At 43.4% G+C, this 19,704-nt stretch overlaps 1 protein-coding gene across 10 annotated transcripts; it reads left to right on the top strand.

The window, feature by feature from the left end:
• The first annotated feature begins 154 nt into the window (after positions 1 to 154).
• STRA8 (stimulated by retinoic acid 8) lies at positions 155 to 15,669 on the top strand. 10 transcript variants are annotated; one of them, XR_003571458.1, is made up of 10 exons: positions 155 to 431; positions 855 to 1,052; positions 2,731 to 2,806; positions 4,241 to 4,325; positions 4,718 to 4,870; positions 7,941 to 8,223; positions 9,441 to 9,517; positions 11,206 to 11,317; positions 14,367 to 14,534; positions 14,869 to 15,669. XR_003571458.1 is itself a non-coding variant. In XM_027885809.1 (9 exons), exons 2-9 carry the CDS (start codon positions 945 to 947, stop codon positions 14,941 to 14,943), a joined length of 969 nt encoding a protein of 322 aa, XP_027741610.1. In that variant the 5' UTR covers positions 155 to 290; positions 855 to 944; the 3' UTR covers positions 14,944 to 15,669. The 10 variants fall into 10 exon arrangements, 9 of the variants coding, with proteins under 9 accessions (XP_027741610.1, XP_027741608.1, XP_027741612.1 ...); XM_027885809.1 differs by lacking the exon at positions 14,367 to 14,534 and having other exon boundaries at positions 155 to 290; XM_027885807.1 differs by lacking the exon at positions 14,367 to 14,534.
• Positions 15,670 to 19,704: the final 4,035 nt, after the last annotated feature.

Genomic DNA, 19,704 nt, shown 5'->3' with positions numbered 1-19,704 from the left:
CTCCCTCCCCGCCGGAGCGCAGAGCCCGCGTTTTTCCCGCCTTCTGATTGGCCGCCGTCAGGCGCCGGCTGCGTCGCGATTGGCCGTTGGCCACGTGTGACTGATGTTGCCTGGCGCGCGCGGCGGAGGCGCGGCGGCCGAGGGCGGGTCCGGGCGGGGCGGCCCCGAGGGACACACCCGGCCCTGCGGCGGCTGCGGGCGCCTCACGGGCTTCCCTGGCCGGCCTGTCCCCTCCCGGCTGCAGAAGGAACAGCAGGGGCGGGCCTTCTTACCCCTAGGCTGTGCTTGCGGTCGGTAGCGGGGCAGCGGGCATTGGCCTCCCAGTGGAAGGCCGGGAAGGGCTTCCCAGACGGGTGCCTCAGGCTCTGTCGGGCCGGCGGGGCAGCTGCAACAGGCCTGGCTGCGCCTGGATCTGACCCTCTTGTGCAAGTGTATGTCTAATACCGTTGCCTGCACGAATGTCACAGTTAATTGGGGAAAAAAAATCCAATGTTGTAAAGATGTCTCATTTAGTAACGTCGGTGGGAGTAGAGGAGTCAGTGCTTTGTAAAGCCAAGCCCTGGATATTCGATGGAAATGGGGAAGTGTGCAGGAGGTGGGAGGCTAGCTTCGGCTGTGTTGCAGTTTATTGTTAGTGGGTTAGGTTTTAGTAAGTACTTAACAGGCAGGTATCTCTCAGGCGAAGAGAACATTTCAAACTCCATGATTTTCTACACAGAAAGATGAGCTGGAATGCTCTTGTCAATCAGCCACTTTTTTGTTGTTGTTGTTTTGGTCTGACCACTATGCGGGCTGTAAGGTTTCTCTTTCTTCACTTAGATATTTATTCAGTATAAATAAATGTTGCATTGCAGCTTTTGACAGAGACAGCTGGAGACTGTAGGAAGACACATGCCAGAGTGAGTCCCAAACCCCTGACACACCTGTAAGAGGTAGAACACCGTATGGCAAAGCAGCACTTGTCACAGGCACACCACCGGGTTCCTCTGGCAAGACTCTTCAGCAGCTTGCGGGGAAGAGTTTTATCCCAGTCAGACAACTGTGCCTCAAAGGTGTGGAGCAGCGACTACTTCCCTGTACATCACTGTAATACATAAGCATGTTCCAGCTTATCCAGGTTTAGGTTAAATTTATGAGGATGACCACTGTATCATACTGGGTGCTGGTGTGCGTGTAACTTCACTATGTGCACCTTTCCTGGGTCTCTTCAAAGCTTCCAACTCAGTGTAAGCAAGCCGTTCTGTTTGTAGTTTCTGGGTCATGGGTTTATCATGTGCCTTGTCTGCACTGTTCTTACAGGCTTTTTTTGCTGCATTTTTCTAGCTTTGCATTTTCTTTTCTAGTGTTTTGGAAACAAACCAAGGGACCTCATGATGAAGTTATCTTGATTTCACAGCATTTTGCTCTGAAATCAGAATAGCGAGTTTAGGAACAAAAGAAGTTAGAGGGGAGGGAGAAATTAATTCAGCCTTATGAGGTGCACTGTGTCTTCAAGACACTCTGGAAAAATAAGATCGGAAAAAAACAACCAGCAGTACTGTTTCTTGGTCTGTTCTAAACAAAGAAACTATTTAATCAAAACAAAATTGTTTATAAAGATGAAATTTACTCAAAATACTACTGAAAAAAATTGATATTGCCATGCTGGAGGCAGAGAAATAAACATCAGGAGTCTTCTCAACCCTGCCACCAATTCATTTGGTTACATTGTTTACCTTCGGTTTTCCAGTTTGAAAAATGGAGAGGGCAGTGATTGTTTAGGACAGGAATTGTCCTTGTACAGGGTTATGAACCTGACAAATACTTCTATGTGTAGGCTTGTGCCTGCACAGGCCCTTAGCTCTCATGTAGGTTGAGGTAAGAGTTCAGTTTCCCGTGTTCTGAGCAAGATGCAAGTTAAGCTGAAGTCACCATTGGTCTCAGAAGCCAAGACTAAAACTACTACTTCCTTTGCCTAGCCTAAGGGGACTATGTTCACATGCCAGTTCCTAAAATTGCTTTTTCATAGTATCATGTGCCATTTGTGTGATATCTGGAGGCCAAGGAAGTTTAATATCTTGAAAAAGCCTAAATACAGAAGGTCACTTGTAATCTTAGCATTCCGTGTCTTGCTAAAATATCCGTCATGAAAGCTCTGCAAGGTAGACACCCCATCTAAGGTGATCATGGATGGAGATGTGTATGTTTAAATGCACTGGTCATATGTTTTCAGTTATGTGTGGTATAAAGGATGAAGGAGTGATGTGCAGCACTGAAGTTATTCCAGTTTACATCAGCTGAGAGTAGAACATGGCAAAGGCTTCTCCTAGCAAAATTCTCATGGGAAATCATTAGTAAAATCTTATGCCTTAAGTTGGTAGGCATCCAGCAAGGCTTCACAGCATGGTGTTTCTGGACAGGCTCCAAAAAGAGAATGATCCAAAAACAACCATTTGCTGATGAAAAAAGATCAGAGTAAAGTAGCAAATGTCTATGAGACGGGGGGTTATGTGTATGTATTGCATAATATATACACAATATTTATGTTCTATGTTGAAGTTTACTGTTATTAATTATTTTCCCTTTTCATACGTATAAGGGTAGCTGGTGAAACAACACAGTTGTTTTCACAGATATGGAAATTACTGAAGGTCAAAATGAAGGACAAGTGAAGAAAACAATCAAGGCATGTTAAAACATGAATCTAGTTAGAGCAGAAAACAATCAATTCTGTTTTCTTCTTGTGTTTAGTATCAGATTTTGCGTCAGGCTAAGACATCTATCCTGAAGTTGGAGCAAACCTTGTGTTCTTTGCTGAAGATGAAAGGTAACTATGCAAGTATTTGCTTGGACAAATTCCCTGGACTTGGTTTTTATGTACTTGTTAAACAGAGACAGATAGGTGCACAGCTGAGCCCATTAAAGCATCACAGCCAACTGGGAGTTCAGTTGTAGCAATAAGCAAGGGATAGCGAAAAGTCTGTCAACCCACTAAGCACTGCATCTCAGAATTCCCCCTGTAACTCAGCCTGTCCTACCCCCTCCCCAGCCTAGGTGCAGAAAGGAGACAAGTATTTCCTGCTATCCCATGGCAGCAGGCCTGAGTGCCCTTGGCACGCTGCTGCCGATTCGCCCCCAGGGGGTGAGGGGCTGGCGTGGGTCCCCAGGCTGGATCCTTAGGCTCCCACTAGGAGCCTGCCGGAGCACGTGTGCTCATCCCACCCGCAGCAACGCGGTGCAGTGCGAGTCACGGCCGTCAGGAGCACCCAGCAGTGTGAGAGCTTAAACTGCAGAACAGCAGGCTCTGGTGTGGAGTAGAAGGACCTCCCAGTGTAGGAAATGGAAGCCTCTGATTAAGAGTTTACTCTGATAGAAATGGCTAAGAGAGATGCTGCAGTTTTGGGGTTTTTCCGCTTGATGGGTCATCTTCGTGCCCTGCTCTGTCACAGCCTGTGACACTGCATCACATGGGTCAGCATGTGCTGTCAGCAGCTGAGGCAGCTCCTGCTGCGGGGCTTCACACCCTCAACAATGAGCCTTCTGTTTACTGGTGCTGGCCACTGCCTCCACTGGCAGCAAGTAGGACTAAGGGTGTATAGGGTAGAGGTTTTGGACCTATTTTTTTGTCCCTTCAAGTATCCAAATTCCTGTCAGCTAGAAAAAAAAAAATGCCACTTGCATTTCCAATAATTTGCATCAATTAGAAGTCTCAGTGCTTAGAATGAACTGTCTTGTCTGAAACAACATCTTTGGATGACCCATTAAAGTCAATCATAGGTAGAAAGAATATTTTGACAGAGCAAAATTGAAGGGATCACAAGACTGAGGCTGGCCAAGTGAAGCCTGGAGGTAAGCTTCCCCTTGTATTGACTTGCATATTTGTAAAATTCATACTGCTTGTGGTAATCACAGATTGGACGTCAGGGTTTTTTACGTGCAATTTGTTCATTATATGGTAATCACAAAATACTGTATTGACTAGTGCGTACCTGAACTTTGATTTGCCTGTTGTTTTCACCGTCAGTTCTACCAGATCAATGTTAGGAACAAGGCATTGATTCTAAGTGTTCATAACCTCCCAGTGATGCTAGTCACACTGTAGGTGAGGCAGAGATTTCTTCTTTCACATAATTTTTGCCTCATTAAAAGGTCTGGCTCATGAAGAACCAGTTATTGAAAATACTCTGGTTGGTTGGGGCTGAGGGTGAGTGAGAAGCCAGAAGTGCCACTGATGTAACAGTAACCTTTCTGCTGACAACAGAGAGCTACAGTCTGGAGGATGGGAACCCATCCAGCTTGGAGGAAGTGAGGGAGGAATATGTCAAGAGGCAATTCAGCAATCACAGGTAAGGGCTTATACCAGTCAAGAGGAGACAATAATGCTTTGCACTTGCTTGCATCGCAGCATCTCTGAACCCCTTTGTCATTGTTACTGTATTTCCAAGCAGAGGTCTTTCATCATGAGACAAGGATGAAGAGATTTCACCTGGACCCCTGTAATCCCATGCAGTACACAAACATTCTAAGCATGTTGCTGGTCTCATTCCCAGTCAATGCTTGTGTTTTCTTTCCCTTCTGTAAAGCTGACCTCCACCAAGGACTTCTCATTCTCCTGAAAAGCAAAAGAAAGAGGAAAAAGCTGACTTGGGAAGAATGACCCTGCACTCTGGAGTGACCATGACAGGGGTCCAGTTAAGAAGTTGTTCATGTGGCTTTTTTTCTTTTGTGTTCTTTGCAGCATTATATCAGCCTCAGAAGACATGAGTGAAAGTGACTCTGCCATCTGGTATTTGATTCAAGAATGTGAAAAACAAACACTGGAAAAAGATGGGGAGCCAGAATTGATCCAGTTTTCAGACACTTCTTCCTCAGACCTGGTGGAATTTGAGCGGTAGGTACAGCCCACATTGCCTTCAGTTTTTTAACTTGTTTACGTTAACACTGTGCATCAAGTCGCTGCTGTTCGTGCAGCCCTGCTGGAGCCTAAATCTGCCTTGCAGAAGCCTTGTGCCAGCAACTACTGGTGACGGAGCTGATCACTTCCTAAGTCCCTTTCCTGCGACTTGTATGTGAATGGACTCTCAGCATCATAGCAGCCCCCAGTTTTTCAGGCCCTGGTAAATCCCTGAGGATTTTTCACCCCTTCTCAAGAGAAAAAAAAAAAAAAAGAAAATTTCTTTTAAATGTTTCAGTCCATATGTGGCCGTGCTTTACCACTGTCCATATGATTTTCAGAGTAAGATGGAACATGCTTGCTAACAGTAGTGGTTTAACAGGCAAGCTCAGGTGAAATAGGAGGTTATTAATCCAGGAAGATTTATGCAGGTGTGTGTCCCTGTGCATTTGTGGTATCAGTACCCTCATAAAGTCGTATCCCTGCAATGGGGCTAGATTTTAAGAATGTAGGAATTGCTGCACCAGATGAAATTGTCAAAAGTCTAGCTGTATTCTAGGGAGGTGCAAGAACCAGTGGCAGAGCATACTTACCTCCACAGTGACGCTCATCCTACCTCTAATAGCATTGTTATGAGAAGCTTGAACACTGTTGCCCCTTCCCGAAATAGACCCTTAGCTCCTTGTAGCTTGGAATACTTTTTTTAGTGGGATCAGAGCAGGCTAAGGCTGCATTCAACTAAGGAAGCTCTTGTTGCTCTCAGCCTGTAGGCTGCAGAATAGTGGTGGTCTGGAAGATATCGGAAACCATTCCTCAGAATGTCTGCAACACTGGGTAGGAGGGGAACATAAGCTCTTGCATGTGTGTTACTTATAACTAATGGGTGTGAGTCCATAACCCCCTATAGGGTCAGCTCCCAAGTGCCTGATGCAGGACCTAAAAATCAAAGACTGCTGTTCTCATATCAGTGGTCCATTATTTTAGTCAGAGGTTGTAATGGGCTTTTTCAAATTTATTAATATCTTAAAACTGAGTATGTTATGCACCACGTTCTTCCCCTTGCTGTCAGACAGCACTAGGAGGTTTTACCCTGCTTTTCCAATAGAATAAATGATTATTTGGTTGTAAAGATGTGAGAAATAGACGAGTGTGTAATCTATCCTGTACCATCAAGCAGTCAATTTCACCCCAACCCTTCCAGAGTTAAGAATATGCAGTGCAGAAGAATCCACAGCTGACATCCTCTTCCACAGCATCACCCGCCATAAACAAAAACTTGCTCAGTTCATTTTCTTTTGCTTCGAACTGCTGCTTATTTCTAAAAGTCCCTTGGATCACCGTGTTTTTCATCAAATGTAGCCTGCAGCTGTGCCAGCAGATGGCATCAGCCTCCCACTATGGCTCCTTTTTTTGCTCCTGTGAGAATCGGGAGGTGCCTGTAGTAAGGTATCGTTTACAAGACCTTGAAATGTGCTGAATCAAGATTTTCAGGGTTAGAAAGCTCTGCTTCATCAAAGACAGTAGGACAGAGCCATAAACCTGACTTTCCCATTCTTCACTGACAAGGTAGACCAGGGCCTACTCTGGCTCTTACCCCGTAGCCTTAGGGCAGATTGCATTTGGTTCATAGCTAATTCTTGTCAAAAATTTATCTTTTATAACAGGCATAAAACAACAGGGACTCCTCAGCAAAGCAAATAGCAGCCTTTTGGTGATTGTTTGATCACATTATTTGGGCAGCATCAGAAATGCTTTGAGATTCAACAGGCTGAGTTTTTTCCCCATGCCCACCATCAGGAGCTACATTGGTAGGACTGCACAGTACTCTGTCCAGTACAGAATGTGGTTGTCTCCTTCCATTTGGGAAGGAAATAGTTGAGTTGTGCTTCAAGCTTAATTTCTTTAGTAGAGCGATCTAATGGTGATTCATATTCTTCTGCTTGAGAAACTCCAGATCCTTTGTTTGGAGCTGGACATCCAGAAACCTTAGCGACTGAAATACCTTGTGTGAGAACGCATATTCCCCTTCCAGTATTTTGTCTCCAACAATGGTGGAAAATATTCAAGAGTATGAAAACTGGAGTTTAAACATGTTTGTGGGTGTGTACAAAATTATCTTGTCAATATTGGTTTGCTGGAACAAATATTTAAAAACAGTAAAGAAAAGACTGAACTCTTTCAAGTTACTTTGTCGTGCAATACTGTTCAGTTAATCAGGAAATGTGCTCATTTGGGACACCTTCCAATGAATCATTTTGAGCCCAAATGTAGTAAAAATGACTGCTGTTTATAGAACTCTTGGTTTGTACTCCTTTGATTTTGTTATTTTCATTTGAGAAGCTCTAAGCATTTAATTAATGTACAATAACCTTCAGTGTTGCTTTCTGAAGTAGACATTATTATCCTTGGTTCACTGTGCCACAAGCAGGCTTGTTCTGAGATTTAGTGACTAGGTTGAAATTACGACACTTGTGTTCCATTCACAGAATTTTCTAAGACCAGTTTCACTACAGACTGCTTAGAATTCAGTCTTAGGGATGCATTTCCTCAGATGTAAAACGCAGGAACTTTAGCTCCCATGCTTAAGTCAGAGCGTCCAGAGCAGGAGTAGTCTCCTTCTGTGTGCATGTATACCTAATACATCAGGGTATGCCCTCAGACAGGGCTTTAAAGTGTATCACAATGCCAGTAAATGTCTAAAAAGTGACTTACAGTGCAAAAGGCTCAGGTTACAAAGGCAAGTAGCTGAAAATTGATTAAACTCCAGAATGAGGTCTGCCTGTGCAATAAGTACAACCTGCAGTGCCTGGAGCTTTTGTTGTGAGGCAGTCCTGCTGAGGCTGTGGTGGAGCCTGCTTTCTGCAGATGAAATCTTGGCATAACAGAGTTGCTAAAATCTTCAAACAGTGATGGACAATCTTCAATAATTGTATGAAGTCTTAGGGGGAGAGTCAGTGAAGCAGTTATGAATCAGAGCTACTCCTAATACCCAGTCTCTTGCTGATTTTCAGTAGATGGCTGCGTCATAGCCTGCTCTTAAGAGATGCTCCCTTTCCTTTCATTCCAGATACCTGTATTTTTATAAGCATACAATGGACCTGTTGATAGAGCATGGAATTGTTTGCACTGGAGAGGTGCCTCTTCCTGAGGTCTCCACAGCTATTTCCCATTTCTGGCAAGAGCTTTCTGAAGAAAGCAGGGACAGCATCTTGCAGTACTGTAGTCAGAGAGATTTCCTCGTGGATCCCAAGGCTTCTGGCCAAGATCCTGCATGCACTGAAGGTAGTGTGAGGGACAGCGGAGGTAACAGTGAGGAAGCCAGTGGTTCCTTAGTCTCTACACCAGAGGAAGTAAGTGCTCAGTAACATACATAGTCTGCCTCTGAAACTCCAAGCCTTCAAATGCTAATTGGCTCTGCAGCTTTTAATTGAAAACATACAGTAGTTATGACCAAGCTTTCTCAAGACCACCTGAATGCATAAGTGGAGACAATAGGCAGTCTTTGAGTAAATGTCTGCACCACATTTTCTGTTGATAAGATACATAGCAAGCTGTAGGAGTGTAGTGGTAGTAATCCTGTGCTGAGTAACAGTTAAATTTACTCATAACTTGCTCCAGGGGCAGGGAACAAGAACAAGAGTTCCTGTGCTCTGCAAACTCTCTGAGAAACACAGAAGATCCAAATCCAGAAGGAATACCAATTTGCCAAGGCCTGCTGTGTTTTGGGTTGGGTGGGTTTTTTTCATCAAAGCACTTGGTAGCAGAGAGACCAGTTCAAGTGGTACAGGGCCAATCGTGCACCTCTGAAGAGAGAGATAAGAAGTCAGTCATTGAGTAGACCATGGCATTTGTTAAAAAGAGATTGATGAGATTGATTAAATAACAGCTAATTCTTTAGAAATGGCTCCTGGAGTACTGATTGCTGAAGCAACTAGCTGCTCAAAGAGATATGTGTCATTTTTTAGCTGCAACAGAGGGACAGGTGTCCACCTTTAGCATATAAGGAAATTGCATTGATAAGTTCTTTTTGAGTCACAGGACACAACTCATATTGCTCATTGCCTTAGGAAACGTCATGAGGATGTTGCATGTACAACAGTTTCTAGCACAGAAAATGTGTGAACTGCGTTATGGCAGAGTGAACTAATGAGCTGGTTGGTCTGTCACAGAGGGCATCTAAACTCCTTTGTAAAGTGGGATCAGATTTGGGGAGACCAGCTGGTACAGCTGAGATCTCCAGCCATAAGCAGCAGTCCGCAGTCAAGTCTCAAAAGCACTGATACAATTTATGGGTTTTACTGATTTTTTGGGAGATGTAATATTAAGTCTAATTCCAAGAGGTTGAAGCACAGGCTTAAGGGAACAGACTTTAACCTTGTGTTCTTACTCATGAAATACAGTTATTCTTTATTATTCCTGTCTCCACAAAACCTCTAGCTGTAAACATACCTGTTAAATGTAAAGAAAGAATATCATGTTTTTGAAGACTTTATTTTTAAAAATTATGCCCTAGGTAAAAGTTTTAGGTGGCTGTGTATGTTGACATCTGAAGTGATTTCTCTGCTAGGTAATGTTTGAAGATGCATTTGATGTTGCTGCCGGTTTCCTTGACAGAAGCAAGACTCAAGGAATATCTAGACAGAGGTAAATTACAAAGTCACCCCTTTTGGTGGACACAGTAAGTTAACAGCCCACTGTCAATACTCCACAGCAAGTATTCTGCTAAGTAAGACAATAGCCTGGCTCTCTTTTTTGTGCCTAATTTTTAGTAAAGGGTTAGAATAGCAGCCTCCAGCAACTGTGCTCACAATAATACTTCCTTTTAAGGTGCAGAAGTGAAATGACTAATGGTCATTTACGGCAGAATCAGTAAGAATCACTTACGAAGAGCAGCCTGTCACTTCAGGATAACTGGGGCCCTTCTGATTTTCTTCACCACTCTGCATAGCTTTCTGTTTTTCCCAGTTACAATACTTTGTAATGTTTTCCTTTTCTCTCTCACCAGGTCTGTGAGGACCATGAGGCATTCCCTGCATAAATAAGCTAATCATAAACTGTACTCCTTTTTAATGAGACAACAATGATAATTTTTTAACGTTTTCTCTCTTATCTTTTTCAAGTACCCTAATTCAGTCACAAGGAGGTGATCAGGTTAAAGTGTGGTTGACCTGAACAGTAACGCCAAAGAAACACAGGACCTATTAAATAATAACATCTCTTTCCTCTTCAGGTCAGATGAGTTACCTTGAAGAGAACATGTCAGATACAAAGCTGGCACTGCGTTTGATTTTTCCCAGTAGACCAAAGAAAAAAAATGGTTGCTTTCCTCAAGAGGAAAATCACATTATGACTCATCTTTTATGTATTCTTTCCACTTAAGTCTTTGTTAGGATTGTTTCTCTTTGCAAATAATGTTTTTAATCTGTGGAGGGTTTAATCCCGTTTTTTACTTATATTTCTGCATTTAGAGTGCTCTTTATTGTGAATCTCTTTCTTTCACCACCGTTCCAGATTGCACTTCCAGAAGAGAATTAATTAAAACCAAGGTTGTTTTGGCTGTTGATCAGAACATACATGAATGGATAAAAAGGCTCAGCAAACATTTATCTATTAAAAAACATTTATTAGGTCACAGTTGCCGTCTGCATTTAAAATAAGATTAAATATTCCTTAATACTGCAATGTGTTGCCGTCATCTTTACAGTCTGTTTTAGGTCCCAAATCAGATTAGTATTTCAATAGTCAACATTTATCCTGTTCTCTTCCTTGCCTATTGTTCTGTGCCTTATAATTCTGGACAGAGGTGTGATGGCAGAACTTTGTAAAATCCCAGGAAGAATATAGAGGTAAGGTCCAGAAGGAATAGCTTAGCTTTTTGCCACAGTTACCTGAGTACAAACTTACATGTCATTCCATCACCAAAGGTTACTTCACTCACTCAAAAACTTTACAAAAAAAGTTCTTCTGAACAACCCTACAAAATACGCTACCAAATAACCCTAGTTGCTCTCTGTTTTAATGGATATATATGTTCCCCCAAAACAATGTTTCTAAAGCTGTCATGTATCAGTGAATCTATTTGTTGTGACATTGGTTTCTTGAATTGCTGTTTTCTGTTCTTGCATATCATCCTTGCACTTGTTAGACAGTATCTCAAGAATACATCCACCACCACTCCTCTCTGCCTTGCTTGGCTATTGACTTTAACATCAGAATCATCTTGAAAACAATTTGAATCTTTTTTTTTTTTTAATTTATAAGTAGAATGTGGAGGAGAGAAAGTAAATAGAAGGGAACAGGAAATTAAATACAGTATCTGGTTCCATTTTCAGTTCAGCAATTGCAAGCTGCAATTCTGAAAATCCAGAGGATCACCACAGACTTTATCTGCTGGTCACTGACTTCCTAAAACGCCTCTTCTTTGCTAATACACAGTTTTTCCAGGTAAGCCTTGCCAAAGGATTCCTTATAGAAGGAGCAATGTATTTCTGTCATTGTCAGAAAGGGATTTCTGTATTCTGTGCTTCTGATCATATTGCCCAGAATGATTACAAATAAGAACTTGGGGTTCGTCACTTCAGATGTGTCAGTAGGATTACCTTTGTAAGAAGCAAAGTGTGAGAGGTTATTATTGCTTTGAATATTATTCAAAATGGCAGATGACATGAGGAATTTTAATTTTTTTTTTTATTATTACTGTTTGCATGGAAGTTCCTTGTGGAAAAGCTTGAGTGATCTTCTCTGAGTGGGCAAAGCTCACTTCGCAGTTCTCCATTAACCCCCAGCTGCTTTCATTCTGAGCTCAGTATGACTCAGCTCCTGCTTGTCTGGGTGCCAGGTTCCCTACCCTGAGACCTCTACTGACAGGCCTTAAGAGCAGGATATTTATGTTCTTGAAAGAGCTGATAAGCAGTTCCTGAGCTGCCTCCTGACCTCAGCCTACTGTTGCAGGTTTGCTGAGCCAAGAAGTCCTTGTCTTTGCAGTGTTCTTCCTCCCCTTCCTATCTTCCTGACAAGGAGGTGGCTCAGAGCTTGCACGTGGGTGAAGAACCAAAAGATATCCCTCTGCCAGAGCATGCTTGTTTTGGTTCAGAGTCGACTGTACCTCCACAGTAGCCATTGGCTTGCTAGTTTCTATTGCCTAGCTCCCACCCAGTCTCTGGTACTTGAACAGATGCTCCTTTGAAGGAAAATAGAGGGTTTGTGATGAGGGATGGTTGTAACAGAAAACAAAGCAAAAAATTGTGTTGCACCACTATCTAAATCTATAGTGACTGCTGAGTGCCATTTGGCTCCTCCATCTCAGGGAGACAGTAACACTAGAGCAGGTACAGAGAGTGCCAGCAGGCACAGCAAAGACATTGAACAGGAACTTTAGAGTAGGACTTTTCTACAAAAAAAAGACTGAGGGGTACTGCAAGACCATTTTGTTCCTGCGTGGTGTGGATTTGGTACACAGAATGATTATTCATTGTATCTAACACCAGAAGAACTAGAAAGCACAGAATAAAATGAACAACCAAAATGTTAAAAACACTTGCATTTACAAATTACTGGATTTAATTCCAGGGGCATCAATCCGTGGGCAATTGCTAAATCTGAAGGTCCAAATACAATTTCCATCTCAGGAGGTCCTCACAGCAGCTTGCTGTAATGTAGGAGCATATATTGTGAAAAAGAGCACGCTGCCTGTGCAGTCCTTGCACTTTTTGTCTAGACTTCCACTCCTGGCAGTTGTCAGAGACCAGGCACTGATCTATGCAGGCCTTTGGTCTGTGAATTTCTGTGTTCTGCATAAAGGCAGAGCTCTTCTTGTGTTTATGTAAATGACCATGAACTGAGCAGGCCTAGAAAAGAAAGAAAAGCTTTAGGCAAGAGATGGTATTTTCCAGTTTTAAATTTCTTTTGTGAGTGTCATGCCTGGCATGGTCCTTCTGCTTGGTGCTGCATCCTGCTTGGTCTTTCCTTCATTTTGTCCTTCTGCTTGGTGCTGCATCATTGAGCCCAAGTCCATCTCACAGCTCCCAGATGAGGTGGTATGGGAAGGAGTAGTGCCTCTTTCAAGGTTTGAAGAGGCACATTTAAAATAAGACTAGGAGAATGGGAGCAATGGGAAGACAGGCAGCAGAAGAACCCAAAGGACTAAAAATTGCCAGTTGGCTGTACTCTGTGGATCCAAAAGGAAATAAAAGGCTGCGCACACTTCTATGCAGGAACTTTTAGTTGTCTGTGATAAGACAGACAGAGTTTGAGCAGAAATCACCAAGGCTAGATAATGTGAAGGTCACAATCTGTTTTGATTTAGACTGCAGTACAGCACATCTAGACAGTGCTGCCAAGAGGAAAAAAAAATTACTGACAAGATATTTTTTGTTTTGAGAGCAGAAGTTTGGATCCATCTCAAAGCAAACAGATTGAGACAGTTATGAAAGTGGTTGCAGAGCAGGGATAGAAGATGTTCCAGCTAGCTTGAAACACATCAACTCAGGCAGCAGCAGAGAGATCAGTATAGGCTACTCACCTTGCCCCAGAATTTGGGCTGCTCAGAGCATCAGAGACTCCTGGACTTAACAGGGAAAGGAACCCGTCCTGCTTACCTTATGGGTATGACTGAACTCCTGCAGACCATTCCCCTTCCCTTGATATGGTACCTGTGCTGGCACTGTGCTAGCCCCAGCAGTTTGGACAGTGCTGGGATCTCAAGGTTAATGTAATGTCCCACTAGACTGTGCACACACCTTGTAGAAGATACAGAGGTGGGTAGCAGGTACAGTAAGTACTAAGGTAAGGCATGTGATGTGCACCCGGCTGAAATACAAAAGGCAGCCTATGGTCTCCTTTCCTTTCATCTGCAGAGCTGATGAGGTGATGGGTTTTATTGCTGGTCATTCATGCCAGTGATATGTTATGCCATTTCTAGTAAACTTTACAGGTACAAAGTACTGCTGTTGGATTGTGTATGGTCACTGTTTCACAGTCACAGAGATACTGAGCACAGCTCCTCTTGAGCTGCTGCTCTGGCTCTCCAGGCTGCCGAGGGCATGAACCCCACTGGTATAAAAAACTTCAGAAGGACTTGCACAAGATAAGGGAGGCAATAATTTGGACAAGGAAAAGGAGAGCTCTTAAAAGGGCAGTGATGCAAAAATAAGAACAGGAGCATGCTTCCGTGGTACAAGATAGAGAAATATTTCTGAACATGAGAATAGTTAAGCAATCTTGTCATTTTTCAAGAGCTGTTGTCTTCAGGTCATATCATAAGAGAAGCTTAGCAGCAAAGGCAGTAAAGAATTAATTTAAACAGAGGTCCAAAGGTTTTGCCTAAATGAAAATCAGTGGGGTTTTTTTTCTAAATAGTTCTGAGCACCTTTGTGTCTTCAAAGGAACACTTTCTTTTAAAATTATGGATTTTAGATGAGTCACTTGACAAGCAAGTGGGATTTAGTGCTCCTTAAGCTATACATTTTTAAACAGCACCTATTTTTAAAAGCAGTCTTTCCCTAAAGAGTCTTGCATCAATGCAGAAGGTGGACTAGAGGGACTGCAGGCATGAACACTTTCATCTTCCGGACTTTGATTTCTCAAGAGCTGCTTATTCTCTGTAAGCTGGTGAAAGAGAAGACCACTTCCTTCTGTTGCTAAAAGTGGAGCAAAGCCTGAAGTAGGTAGAAGTTAAGGCCTCAAGGAAGCTCTCATGTCTTCAGAGCCTGTTATGTGACACACTTGCTACCACAGTCAGTAACAGCTGTCTAAATTATGTAAACAGGCACAGAGCGGAGCCTGGTGATTTTAGAAGGAAATTTGTTGAAAATCTGAGCCATTCTTCATCAGGCATCTCAGGCACTTGACAAGTGCTGGTTGCTGACTCAGAGAGGAGGGAGGGCTTATGGTTCAGTAGCTGACATATCAGCCCTTGACCAAACCACTGTATATTTGAAACACAATCAACTCCACTGGTTTTTAATCCTGCTTGACGTGGGGGGGGGGGCTTTCAGGAAGAAGATCTTCCGTACGATTATGAGACTGTGATGCTGAGGTGCACTGAGACCTTCGATGATGAAGATTTCTAAACAGTATCTTTCTTTGGTAATGTTTTACCAAGCAGTGCCAGGTACACCAGGCACGTGAAGAGGCTTCACCTCTTTCGGTGAAGCACCTCGCTGAGCAGTGTGTGGAGACACTGTGTTGAAGTGGTTTGTTACCATTGACTTCTCCTTCCCTCATTAGTACTTCTTGATGTATCAGTTGACTAATTTATGCTTTTTAAAAATCTTAAAGGTTTTAGCTATTTATTATATCTTAATAAATGCTTTTATCCATCACTATTTATTGTTAAACGTCACCTCACAAATAAACTGAGGCATGTACAGTTAAGTGGCCTTGCCTAGCATAATCTGTGGAAGAGCAGCAGAGAGGCCACATCAGTGGCAGCCTGCACACTACCATAGGATGCAGGTCTCAAACTGCAACCTGTAAAAATCACCACCCTGACAGTGATTACTTTTCTGGTGCAGTTTTTCAGCTTGGGCTGACAAGGAAAGATGGATTTCCTCACAAAGAGTGGGATGAGGCTCTCTTCTGTCTCTTTATGAGGACAGCAGCAGTGGGCACCCACTTCCAAAAAGTGCAGGCACAATAACACACTTTGGATTATTTACTTTTGCAAAGTGTGTAAAGCTGAGTGATCAGCCCTGTGCTCTTCTTCCATATCTAATTCTTTGATGAGTAGTGCTGCTCAAATAGCGTCTTAGAATTAAAAGTGCTGTGAAAATGAATAAAATCCTTCATATCTCAGAGCTATCATTAAAGGCTATTCTGCGGACTTGAACAAATTGTGTTCTGATAGTGGTTATGTTGATGTCATGCTAACAGCCATCACAAACAGAAAGGATAGCAGTTTTATTTTAAAACCTAAACTAAAGCTAGCATGCCCAGGTATCCATTGATCTTCAGCAGCCAGGTTTTACACTGAACCCAAGAGGGCTGGGCTGTTGCCCAGCATTGCCGTGGTGATAAAAGCATGATACATTCAGGCAAACACACGTGGAGCCCGGTACTGAAGTACAAGGGAAGAATAAGGGCTGCAGAGCCCCTTCTGCCCCTGCAGTTGAGGCTGTGATAGCACTCCCTGGTGTATGTTTGCCAGGCTGCTGTCTTTTAAATTGGGGGTGGAGAGGTCCTGTTTGGGTTTAAGTGCCCTTCCGAGTTCTCCAGGGTGCAGCCTTGCCATTTCCTGGCCTTTCTAGTGTGTTTCATTTGTACATACTATCATTGCTTTGAGGCTATAAACAGTGATGGCTTCCCCTCCTCTCCCTCTCATTCTAAAATATCAACTACATGCATTCCCTGGGCAGCCTGGGTTTTGGGACGTGTGCTGGCTGAAATGTATGTACAGACTTTGCATGGGATCCAAGGTCAACTTATTCTTTCCTTTAGCTAATACAGGAGATATATATATATATACCTATAGTAATAAGTGTTTACATTAAATGTTCTGCCTCTTTTCTTATCTTTGTGTAGTTTTGGGGGACACTTTAGTTTTTCTCAGTATTGAGGTTGCTTTTTCTAAAAGCTTTCAACTGCAGATCATACAGATTTTTCTCCTAGAATCATAAAGATTGGAAAAGACCTCCAAGATCATCAAGTTCAGCCTTTGAGTGAACACCACTGTGGCCACTTGAACATATCACAAAATGCCATGTCTGCTCATTTTTTTAACACTTACAGTGATAATGACTCCACCACTTCCCTGGGGTGCCTGTTCCAGTGCTTAATCAGTCTTTCAGTGAATAAATTCTTCCTGGTATCCAACCTGAATTTCCCCTGGCACAACTTGAGGCCTTTTTCTCTTGTAATAGTGCCTGGGAGAATAGACCGGCCCCCATCTCACCACAACCTCCTTTCAGGTGGTTGTAGAGAGGGATAAGGTCTCCCATAAGCCTCCTTTTCTCCAGACTAAACAACCCACCTCCCTCAGCCACTCCTCTACTCATAAGACTTGTGCTCCAGACCCTTCACCAGCTTCACTGCCCTTCTCTGGACTTGCTCCAGCACCTCAATGTCTGTTTTGTAGTGAAGGGCCCAAAACTGAACACAGGATTTGAGGTGCAGCCTCACCAGTGCTGAGTACAGGGGGTAGTCACTGCCCTGGTGCTGCTGGCCACACTATTGCTGATACAGGCCAGGGTGCTATTGGCCATCTCCTGTTCTATTTGCCACACAACATTCAGTCAGGTTTGTTACATTAACGATTCTTTCACCGTGTCCATCTTAATTACTGCGTCAGCTGAGGTCAAACTTGGCAATACTGGCACATGCTGAGTAGATAAAGTTCAAGGGTTAACCACCTTTTCTCATGTTTCCTTTATCACCACCCTTTTGAAGGCCAGTCCAGGACAGAAGTTAAACAGTGGAATATTTCATTTTCAAATTATTTTCAGCCTGCCACCTATGGGAGGAGACAGTTTTAAATGGACACCAGACACTACTGTAAATGCATTCCCTTAACCATCAGACATGAGAGCTTCCAATGCTTCACCAGGAGAATTTTAGGTTAAGAGCAGCCTGAACATTCATGCAAAACAGTAAGAACAATAAGTGTGTTGAGTTAATGTGAAAACAATAACTCTCTAAAATAGTATCAGGCTTTGTGGGCGGTGTAATGACATTAAGGAGAAGATGAAGAGCACATTCCTTTGGTTTCTCCTCTGGCATGATCGTAGTTTACAAGAGCACAGGCCTGTGTGTAATGCAGGAAGATGGTTTCCTGTCCTGCAGAGCCAACTCTACATGGACAATAGCTGTTCTGGCCTGGTGTGTGTGAGGTCTGCTCTGCCTTGGCAGGGAAGCAGCCCTGACCACGGTACTGTTAGGTGTGCACACGTTACACACTGAGCAGCGCTCACTGGTTGGTCTGATGGAAAGGTTTCATAAAAAAATCTGGAAAAATGTAGGCAAGCAGGTCACTGGGGCAATGAGGTAGGAAGGAGTTGGAGGCAGAAGGGCAGCAGGGATGGAAGAGTAGGAAACATGGACACATAAGTGGAAGTGCAGCCATTGTAGGGGTTTGACCAGACAAAGCTGAACAGGACAGAGTAGGACCCAGTGCACTACAGCTGCACAGCAGTGTGGCAGCCCCTCACTTTACAGCACACTGACCATAACAAAGGGCAGTCCTACTGCCCTGGTCATGTGTTCGTGTGAGAAAGCTATGAAAATGAGCCTCTGATTAGCTGCTCTGGAGTCAGTGCACCTAGATACAAGCAAATACCCATCACTACGTCTCCTCATCCAGAACAGCAGGAGCACCTGTCTGGACTTCCCAATTAGCTGTCTGCCTCTCTGCAAAGCTGCAAGCAGAGTGACCCCACACCTGGCTGACATCAGTAAGTCTTGCTGCACTCAGGACTCAGTAGCATGAAAGAGAAACCCAATTGACAAGTAGCTGGCTGTTGTCCAAGCAATCTGGAGCAGTCTTCAAGTATTCAGTTCTACACTTGAGGATCATCTGATTTTCATTTTTTTCATTAGGTAGCAAATAAACGGAAGCTGTTTTTTGCTGTGGTGCAAAGCCAAAGCTATTTCCAAAACTCAAGTGGCCACATGCAGTTAGGAGGAGTGGTGGCCCTGCAGACTATTCCCTGCCTACTTCATTTTAAAATATGGAATTGTCCCCCTGAGGCAAATGATATTTTATAAATATATAACTAACATATCAAAGGGGGAATTTTAAAGGGCATTTAGGAGCCTCAGATTGAAATAGAGATGCAAACAGCTTCTGAAAATCTGTCTTCTAAGCCTTAGCAACAGCAGATGCAGCTGCCCCAGAGCAGCACACCACCACTCCCACCACCACTCCCTCCCTCAGCTGCAGCTGTCTGCACCTCCAGAACCATAGGATATGCTTGGGTAACTGGGGATTGGGGCCCCCTCATGCCAGGATCTGTAAAGTCATGCCCAGCTCTAGGCAGCTTGCAAGCCAAATACAAGACAGGGATATACCGACATGGCAGCAGGCTGGGTGTGCAGGGTGACAGCACAACAGACAATGTTCTCCAGCCTTAGGGTGGGCAATAAAAAGCCAGTTCTAGACTGACTTTTGTAATCAACCTGTGCCAATGATATTTTTTTAAACAGAACTAAAGCAAATATAAATCTCTGGCACTTGCCAGCATCCTAACATGTCTTATGGGGAAAAATAAAAAGATACGGCTGCAGCCTCCACAGAGCTAACAGAGAGAGAGTAAAATTACTGAGACTTCCTCATTTGTGGGGGAACACACGCTATTGGTGTGAATTCTGTACCTCATCCATTAGCTGCGTGTCCTGTTCCCATTTAAACCTCCAGCCTGTGGTGGGTCTGGCCAGCAGCAGCCTGGAAGCTTCAGCACAGGACACGGGAACACGGTGATGTGGACTTTCAACTCACTTTCACACATGTGCTACAGCACAAGTAAATTTGAGAGAGAAGATGAGTAAGGCCATGGATTTTCCTGCTAGAGAGAGCAGCCTGGGAGCCTAGGCTGGCTCTAAATGCACTTAGAGATATAGTCAAGATTGGGGATGATAAAGATGATACCGGAACTGAGATGCCTGGGACCAGTCATATCTAAAATCTGCAGTGGTGGAGGGGGAGTCAGATATACTTCAATGTACAAATCATTTTTTTCTCTGAAAGACATAACAACCCCAAGACACAACAATTCCAATATAATAGTTGCCAACAGAGGCTCTCCAATCTGCCCATAACAGCAAACCATTCATACCATAATGTTTCTTTCTTTAAGATCCCAACAATCACACAGTTGATCTATTCAGCCTTCATTCCCTCT

The sequence above is a fragment of the Empidonax traillii genome, unplaced genomic scaffold (assembly GCF_003031625.1).
Source record: "Empidonax traillii isolate 1590-97213 ecotype Southwest subspecies unplaced genomic scaffold, ASM303162v1 scaffold172:size1107868, whole genome shotgun sequence".
Lineage (NCBI taxonomy): Eukaryota > Metazoa > Chordata > Aves > Passeriformes > Tyrannidae > Empidonax > Empidonax traillii.
This window is presented reverse-complemented; position numbering and strand designations above follow the sequence as displayed.